General features: G+C 59.1%; 1 protein-coding gene across 2 annotated transcripts; it reads right to left on the reverse strand.

The window, feature by feature from the left end:
* On the reverse strand, positions 1-4,846 carry SPATA2L (spermatogenesis associated 2 like). 2 transcript variants are annotated; one of them, XM_032284729.1, is made up of 3 exons: positions 4,431-4,846; positions 3,754-4,057; positions 1-1,901 (listed from the first exon to the last, which is right to left on the reverse strand). In XM_032284729.1, exons 2-3 carry the CDS (start codon positions 4,054-4,056, stop codon positions 930-932), a joined length of 1,275 nt encoding a protein of 424 aa, XP_032140620.1. In that variant the 5' UTR covers position 4,057; positions 4,431-4,846; the 3' UTR covers positions 1-929. The 2 variants fall into 2 exon arrangements, with proteins under 2 accessions (XP_032140620.1, XP_032140621.1); XM_032284730.1 differs by lacking the exons at positions 3,754-4,057; positions 4,431-4,846 and adding an exon at positions 2,598-3,699.
* Between the last annotated feature and the right edge of the window lie 3,903 nt (positions 4,847-8,749).

Below are 8,749 nucleotides of genomic sequence, written 5' to 3' on the forward strand. Positions count from 1 at the left end.
TGGTTTCACCAGCATTTAATGTGCTCTGATGTCGACAGTGCCTTATGAGTTTGCCAGGAGGAGAGGACTGGGGGTAGGGGCAGGAGAGTGGGCTCAGCTTTGGGGTCAGGGAGGTCACCCCAGAGGGCTGTCGCAGTGGATGTGCCTGGCCCTCCCTCACCGGACCCAAGAGGGTATTCAGGGCAGAGCCACTTCTGTCCAGCCTGTGGGCTGCACCCAAGGGAAGGGAGGGAAGGTCCTGTTACCACAGGACCCACCAAAACCAGGCGGACCTGCAAGGCCCCTCTGCCCAGTAGCAGTGACACTCAGGGCCTGCCTGGCTGTCAGCTGCTATCCATTCCTGCAACTCTCAGGCACCTCCATGTCTGGGCTGAGGTCATTCCCTCTCTGTGAGCCCAGCTGATGTGACATCCAAGGGGAGGGCCAGTGTCCCCAAAGCCAGGTCAGCCATACACTCAGCAGAGCCCCCCAGATGGGCCCTAGCAGAGCTTGGGGGGGCCTTGGTGTCACCAACAGACCCTCGAGGACACTCCTGTGTGGAGAAGACCTGGGACCCCTGGAGGGCCCTGAAGTTCTGAGCCCTGCACTGCAGGGAGCCGGCCAGGAGCTGCCAGCCCTGGGGACAGGTTCAGGCACTGGCTAGAACAGGCTGGACCCCTCTACCCAGCACATGTGGACATGGGTCTGAGTTCCGAGGACAGAGAAATGTGGAAAGGTTCCGGCCTGCCGGCCAGCTGAGGCCTATAGCCTTCCAAGCATTCCATATACAGGGTGAGTCCCGCCTCCAGCAGAGGCTGGCCTGGACCCTCGAAGTCCCAGGGGCAAAGCAACCAGAGGTCCAGGCCGTAGGAGGCCCAGACCCCTCCCCAGGAAAGAGAAGCACCACGGGAGCTGTCTCCCAAGAGCCCTTGACCCGGGGCCCACCTGGCCTAGGGCCGGGCCCCGGGGCTGTTGAAGAGCAGGGTGTCCATCTGTGCACGCTGCAGCCACAAGCGCCGCTGGGCATCGCCAAGCAGCACGCGCAGGGAGTGGCCGGGGCGGCAGGCGGGCAGGGCCGCGCAGTGTGCAGCATGCAGCTGGCGACACGTGTCGCAGCAGAGGGTAGGCAGGGCACCAGGAGACAGGCAGCTGTGTGCCTGGTAGCCTGGGGGCTCAGAGACAGACCTGTAGGCTGAGGCTGGTACGCCCTCAGCCCGAATGCGCCTGGGGCTGGCCCCCGCAGAGCTTTCGGGAGTGGCCAGGTCTCCAGGCCTACTCAGCTCACTGCGCAGGGAGAGGAAGGAGAAGGCGGAGGATTCGGGTTCCAGCCCCTCCTCCAAGGCCCCGTAGGGTGGGGTGCTGGCCTGCGACAGCTCCTCAGCTGGGGGATCCCAGGCCCGGCCCTCAGGGCTCCACAGTTTGGCACTCTGCTCCCAGAGTGGTGGCCTGTAGGCCACCTCCGCCGAGGGCGAGTCAGGACCTGGTGATGGCTCCCCATAGAGGCTGGCATCCTCGGAGCCCTCGTCCTCCTGCAGGTCCCGGTATAAGTCTAGTGGGGGCCTGTAAGCAGCAGGGGATCCTCGGGGGGGCAGGGGTGGCGGCTCCTCATCCTGGGCCAGCCGCTGCTGCAGCCAGGCCACACAGGAGGCCACATCCCCACTGGCACGCCGCGCCTGCAGCAGGTCCTCAGCTGGCAGCACACTGGTGCCCAGCTGGGCCAGCACCTCACCCAGGATCTCACATTCCAGCCGGAGGGCGAAGCAGCCCAGGGCCACCTGCACCAGCTGGCAGGCAGGGGGTAGGGCAGTCACCATGAGCCGGTTGCTGTCCCTGCGCACGTAGCCCATCTTCTGGAAGCTCTTGAGGAGGAGGTCATCTGACAGCACACCCTTCAGCACGTGCACGTAGCCCCCGGAGAAGGTCTGCAAGAGAGCGGCCTGGTCAGAGGACCCCAGAGCACAGTGGGTCCAGGATCATCGGCTCAAGCCTTGGCAGCTTCTCATGCTTGGGCCCGACCCCAGAAACTAGGGTTAGCCGGTCTGGGTCAGGCCCGAACATCAGAATTTCTTTTTTGTTGTTATTTGAGACGCCATCACTCTGTCTTCCAGGCTGGAGTGCAGTGGCTCGATCTCAGCTCACTGCTGCCTCTGCCTCCCAGGTTCAAGCAATTCCCCTGCTGCAGCCTCCCCAGTAGCTGGGACTACAGGCACCTGCCACCAAACACGGCTAATATTCGTATTTTTAGTAGAGACAGGGTTTCACCCTGTTGGCCAGGCTGGTCTCGAACTCCCGACTTCAAGTGATCTGCCTGCTTTGGCCGCCCAAAGTGCTGGGTTTACAGGTCTGAGCCACTGTGCCCAGCCTAAGATTTCTTAAATTTAATGGCAAAAACAACTAATACAAAACAGAGCCCCTATACTGAGAAATTTCATTGTCTTGGTTCCCTGCCGCTCTCTTTCACCCCTGGAGATGGCCTAATCTAATTGGTTTTGGATGTACCTGCCCAGGTGTTTGTTTTGCAAACACAAATATAGATTTTGGTTTGCCCCTCTTATGAGGTGCCCACCCCTTTTCAGGGTCTCTAACCAAAGCTAGAATAGGTAGCCTCTTAAACATACTGTTCTGAACTTTTTTCCCATTGCAGTCTTGCCGATCAGGACGGAAGCTCCACCCCTCATTTTTCCCCTGCTGCCCTGCTGTGCAGTATTCCACCACCTGGAGGCAACGTCCGTTTTCAGAGCTCTCTAGAGGCTGTCCTTGCTCTGGGCTGGCAGCTGTAACAGAATGGTGAGTGCTTTCTAGCCTACAGTTAGGTGAAGAACTAAAGGGGCGTCAGGACAATCACTGCCAGCGTCTCCTGAATGTAAAATTCCCTAACTCCAAGAATGCCGGGACGCGGCCCACGTGCCAGCACCCAGTGCCTGCCGCACTGAGCCCAGGGCTTCCATTCATTCCTGCAGTCCCATGAACTGGACTGTCTTGTGTCCCTGTTTCAGAGGAGGAAAGAGGCTGAGAGAGAGGACGTAACGGCCAAGGCCTCCCGGCCAGGAGGCGGCAGAACTAGGTCCAACCCAGGGGTGCCGGGCACTGAAGCCCGGGTCGTTCTCTCGCCCTGCCTGGGAGGCCTCAAAGGCAGGCCTGTCCTTCCCTCTCGTGAATGAGAGTCCAGTGGACCAGCAGGTGTCCCCGGGGAGCCGCGGAGAGATTGCCGCTGCCATGGCAACCGGTGGAGGCGTAGCTCGCCCACGTGCGCAGTGACGTCATCCGCTTCCTACTCTTCCGAATTAGCTCAGAGCGGGCGGCCCTGCCCCCTCCTGCAGCCAGGAGCTCACCTGGAGAGACCAGGCCGGCCCCAGGCCAAGGAGTTCACCAGGTCTGTGCCCAGCCTTGCACCTTTACAGGGATACGCCCATCTGCAGTCCTCCCAGCCTCTGCAAATGGGAGTGGCCCATATCCTGGAGGAATCAGGATGACCGCGGGACCTCAAGTCCCTCCTGTGCCCCTGTCCCAAGATTCCCATGGCAGCTGGGGCCGCGAGGCTGCCTTAGGGAAGACACTGACGCACGATCTCGAGCAGGACAAGCCTGCCCTCGCCCACCATGTTCTCAGCCCTCAGAGTGGGTGCCCCAGCACGCCCACGACCCCTTGGCGCTCTCAGCCTTGAGACGCCCACCGGGCACTAAGGACGCTGGAAGCCCCTCTCTCCCGAAAGGCGCGGTCTCCCACGACCCGCAGGCCAGGACGAGGGGCGCGCTTCCGCGGGCCGGCGCCTACCTTGATGGTGGTGAACTCCTTTCTCCAGGGCAGCAGGTACAGGTGCACAGCGGCCAGTTCCAGCAGCTCGAAGGCGCGGGCCAGGCCGCGCAGCGCGGGCGCCAGGTCGGCGCGGCCCCACAGCCCGTCGGTGAGCAGCGCCAGCGCGTCGTCCTGCAGCGCCCCGTGCAGGTCGAAGTCTTCCACCAGGATCTGCCAGAGCACCGCGCGCAGCGAGGGGTCCCCGCACACGCCCGCGCGGCCCCGTCGCAGCTCGCGTTCCAAGCACAGGCGGTAGTCCTCGGACAGCGAGCTGCTGCCCATCCTGCGGCGCGAGGGGGGTCAGGGACCTCAGGCCGCGCCCCCGCTCTCTCCGAGCCCCCGCCCAGCGTCCCCAGGACCCCCCGAGCCTGGAGACCCCGCCCCCACCGGCTGAGCGCCCCGGGTATCCTTGGCACCCCCTACCCTTGGAGCCCCCGGCGCCATCTGCCCGCCCAGCCGGCGATCCGGCCCTCTCCAGCTGAGCGCCCCCGCACCCCCGCCCCCTCCGCAGCCGGGGGACCTCGGCCTTCCAGAGGCGCCTCGGTTACCGACCGCACCCTTCCCTAGAGACGCGCTTCCGCCCGCTGAGCCCTCTCCCGACCAGAGCCCCCTCGCCCGGCAGATGGAGCTGCGGAACTCGCGGGAGATGGAGCTACCTGTCCGTCCCCAGCGGTCCCCGGCAGCCACCGCTCAGTTCGGGGCTCCGCGTGCGCCGTGCGCTTCCGCCGGGAGTCGACTCCGCCCGGGGCCCGCGGCCTTGACGCCGGGGCCGGCGCTTGGCCAGGCCCCACCTCCAACTAATTTAGAGGGGCGGGGCCTCCGCGCCTGGGCGGGGCCTGGTGAAAGCCGGAAGGAGGCGGTGTCCCGCCGGGCCGAGCACCTGCGCGAGGCGCCCTGCGAGCCTCCTCTCACCGCGTCGCCCGTCTCCCCACGGGACCCGTGTCTTTCACGACGCCCCAGGGCCCAGGGCTGCGGGCTCAGGGGAGGCGTTCCGTGAAGGTTGTGCCTGGGCCGCTCCTCCCTACGGGACAGGGACCAAGCCTCTGGCGTCCCGGCGCGGGGTAGCAGGTGCGCCGGCTTGTCCCCCTCCGGGGCGGGGCCACCTGCATTGCCTGCGGGGATTGGCTGGATCCTGGAAAGAGCCCTGCCCCCTGGGCGGGGCCACGTGCATTACCTGCGGGAATTGGCCAGGCCCGGGGGCGGGCCTCTCCTGCGGGGCGGGGCTATCCACTTGTGGGCGGTGCCCGTCGCGGAAGATGGGAGCAAGGACAAGCCTTTTTCAGCCTCGTCTCAGGTGGGTGCCGGGACCTCGGGTTCTATTTCTGCCGGTTCTGCTTACCGGCTTCCCGCACTTGTCATCGGCCGCCCTTGAGAGCAGCGTCTGGGCGGGTCTCTGAGGCAGCGGGAAGGGGCGCCCTCTCTAGGCTAAAAGCTGACCTGGGCTCCAGATGCATCCAGGCCAAATGCGGACCACGACGTCCCAGGGGCGTTTTCTTCGCTCGGGTTCCTCTGTCCTGTGCTAAAGCCATTTTCTCGCATTGCCCAGGAGAGGAGGATGAGGGAGACTCGTGGGGGTCCCAGCCTAGACCCCCCCCCTACACTCCAGCTTTGGGCAGGCTCTGCTCCTTCCCGTCTGTGCCCCTCACCTCTCCAGGCCACAAAAACCAAGGCCCAAGTTTGTTGAAACTTTCCGTGGGCCGCGACGTCTCTGCTTTTTCTTAAATTACAGTTTTAAAAATACTGTAATCGTGGCCGGGCATGGTGGCTCACACCTGTAATCCCAGCACTCTGGGAAGCCGAGGAGGGCGGATCAGTTGAGGTCGGGAGTTTGAGACAAGCCTGGCCAACATGGTGAAGCCCCGTATCTACTAAAAATACAAAAATTAGTCGTGGTGGCCCATGTCTGTAATCCCAGCTACTTGGGAGGCTGAGGCAGGAGAATTACTTGAACCCTGGAGGGGAAGGTTGCGGTTGCGGTGAGCCAATATCACGCCACTGCACTCCAGCGTGGGTGACGGAATTGGACTCTATTTTTTTAAAATTGGTGATGGAGTCGATATATCTCCCTAAGTCATCTGGGTGGCCACATCTGGACAGGGAGCTCTTTTACTTACTGTTGACTGAACCCAGCCGTGGTGCCCAGTGCCACCTCAGTGGGCAGCTAACTTCCTATGCCTCCAACTCCTCTATTTTCTTTTTCTGGTGCAGAGGAGGGTGGAGGTAACTTCTCTCCCTCCATCCTCACTGAATCCGGTGGCCCCAGTCCATCCATCCAGCAGTGGGCCTAGCTCTACTTCCATAGGCCTGGGTGGGCGGGGGTTGTACCTGCCTCAACCCATGGAATAGAACTGGTGTGGTGTGAATTCTAAGGCTAGATCACAAACATGCCATGCCCTTGGCTTTGTCTTGAGATACTGGGCCTCTGATACGGTTTGGGTTTGTGTCCTCTCTCAAAATCTGTTTTTCTTTTTTTGAGATGCAATTTCACTCTTGTTGCCCAGGCTGGAGTGCGGTGGCGCAATATCGGCTCACTGCAACCTCCACCTCTCAGGTTCAAGCAATTTTCCTGCCTCAATCCAAGTAGCTGGGACTATAGGCATACACCACCATGCCCGGCTAATTTTGTATTTTTAGTAGAGACCGGGTTTCTCCATGTTTGTCAGGCTGGTCTTGAACTCCTGACATCAGGTGATCCACCCTCGTCAGCCTCCCAGAGTGCTGGGATTACAGGTGTGAGCCACCGAGCCAGGCCTCAAAATCTTGTCTTGCATTGTAATAATCCCCATTTGTCAAGGGTGGGACCAGGTGGAAATAATTAAATCATGGGGACAGCTTGCTCCATGCTGTTCTCATGATAGTGAGTTCCACCAGATCTGATGGTTTTATAAGGAGTTTCCCCCTTTGCTTAGTTGCTCATTCTCTCTCCTGTCACCCAGTGAGGCACTGCCTTCTGCCATGATTGTAAGTTTTCTGAGGCCTCTACAGCCATGTGAAACTGTGAGTCAATTAAACCTCTCTCTCTTTTTTTTTAATAAATTACCCAGTCTCAGGCAACTTAAAAAAAAAACAAAAAACAAAAATGGAGTTCCGCTCTGTTGCCCAGTCTGGTGGACTGCAGTGACAAGATCTCAGCTCACTGCAGCCTCCGCCTCCAGTATTCAAACAGTTCTCTGCCTCAGCCACCTGAGTGTCTGGGATTACAAGTGCCCACCAGCACACCCAGCTTTTTTTTTTTTTTGGTGTATTTTTAGTAGAAACAGGGTTTCACCATCTTGGCCAGGCTGGTCTTGAACTCCTGACCTTGTGATCCACCCACCTCACCCTCTCAGTCCTGAGATTACAGGCATGAGCCACCACGCCCGGCCAGTTCTCAGGCAGTTCTTTACAGCGGCATGAGGACAGACTAACGCAACCTCAGAGCCCAGCCCACTATAGTGAGGAAGCTGTGGCCATCTGTGGAGGTTTTGTGCTGCACTTCTACCTGAAATTCACATTCACCTGGAGTCTGTGAGTGGGATTTTATTTGGAAATAGTTTTTCCAGACAAAATCAAGTTAAGATGAGGTTGTTCCGCGTTGGCATGGGCCCTAAATCCAGTGACTGGTGTCCTTATGAGAAGAGACAGACATGGAGCCGAACCCCGGGAGAGGAGACCGCCTGAAGATGGAGGCGGAACCTCGAGGAGCCGTGAGCTAAGGTACCACCAGCTGTGTTAGAGCCACCAGAAGCTGGAGGCAAAAAGAATCCTCCCCTAAAGCCTCCAGAGGGAGTCGGCTTGCCTGCAGCTTGGTTTTGACTTGAGGCCTGCAAATGATGGGAGAGTACATCTCTGCTGCCGCAAGCCACCTGTTTTGTCACGCGGGCAGCGCCTGGAGACCCACCCCAGCCTCACGTTGTCATCGTGATAGCCCTGACTGGGGTCCCAGACGACAGCTTTTCGGATGAATGCAACCCCCGGTCGCTGGGTTACCACCTAGAAGCTGCACCTAGAGCCACCCAGCTGACTTCTGTATTTTCTTTTCCTTTTTAAAAAAAATACTGAATTTTTGTATTTTTTTTTTCCTTCTATTTTTAGTAGAGACAGGGGTTTCACCACATTGGCCAGGCTGGTCTCAAACTCCTGACCTCAGGTGATCCACCCGCCTCGGCCTCCCAAGGTGCTTAGCCTAATTTTGGATTTTTTAGTAGAGATAGGGCCTTACTGTGTTGCCCAGGCTGTTAAACTCCTGGACTCAAGTGATCCTCCCACCTCAGCCTCCCAAAGTCCTGAGATTCCAGATGTGAGCCACCATGCCCAGCCTAGTGTGTACTTCGGCCCATGAGTTGGGGTAGTTTGTTACTCAGTGGTAGCCACACGGGCTGCATGCATTCCCAGCTCCCTCGTGTCCACCCAAGGACACTCCGTAGGCTGTGTGCATTCTCTGCTCCTTCCATGACCTCCTGGGAGGGACACTCCATCATCTCGACCACATATGAATACACGTCCTCTAAAACTGAGATCAGCCTTGCTAGGTCACAGCGTCCGTCTGCACTTATGGTCTCCAGGACTGCACCTGGTCCTCTGGGGCCACTGCCCTGTCCACCCCACGGTGCTCAAGTCCCCTCCCCAGCCAGACTCACCCTCGCCCAGCTTCCTCATCTTCTGCAGTCCAGCTGATACAACGCTAAATTGTACTTTTCCTTTGATTTTTGTCACAATTTGAACGCTGCTTCTTATGCAGAGTCGCTTTTCAATATTTATTTATGTATTTATTTTTGAGACAGAGTCTTGCTCTGTAGCTCAGGCCAGAGTGCAGTGGCGTGATCTCAGCTCACTGTAATCTTTGCCTCCTGGGTTCAAGTGATTTACCTGCCTCAGCCTCCCATGTAGTTGGGATTATAGGCACATGCCACAACGCCCAGCCAATTTTTGTATTTTTTTTTTTTTTTTTTTTTTTGACGGGGTTTTACTCCTTTTCCCCCGGCTGGGAGGCAGT

Source organism: Sapajus apella, unplaced genomic scaffold, assembly GCF_009761245.1.
Source record: "Sapajus apella isolate SASKATOON/1434 unplaced genomic scaffold, GSC_monkey_1.0 scaffold15, whole genome shotgun sequence".
Lineage (NCBI taxonomy): Eukaryota > Metazoa > Chordata > Mammalia > Primates > Cebidae > Sapajus > Sapajus apella.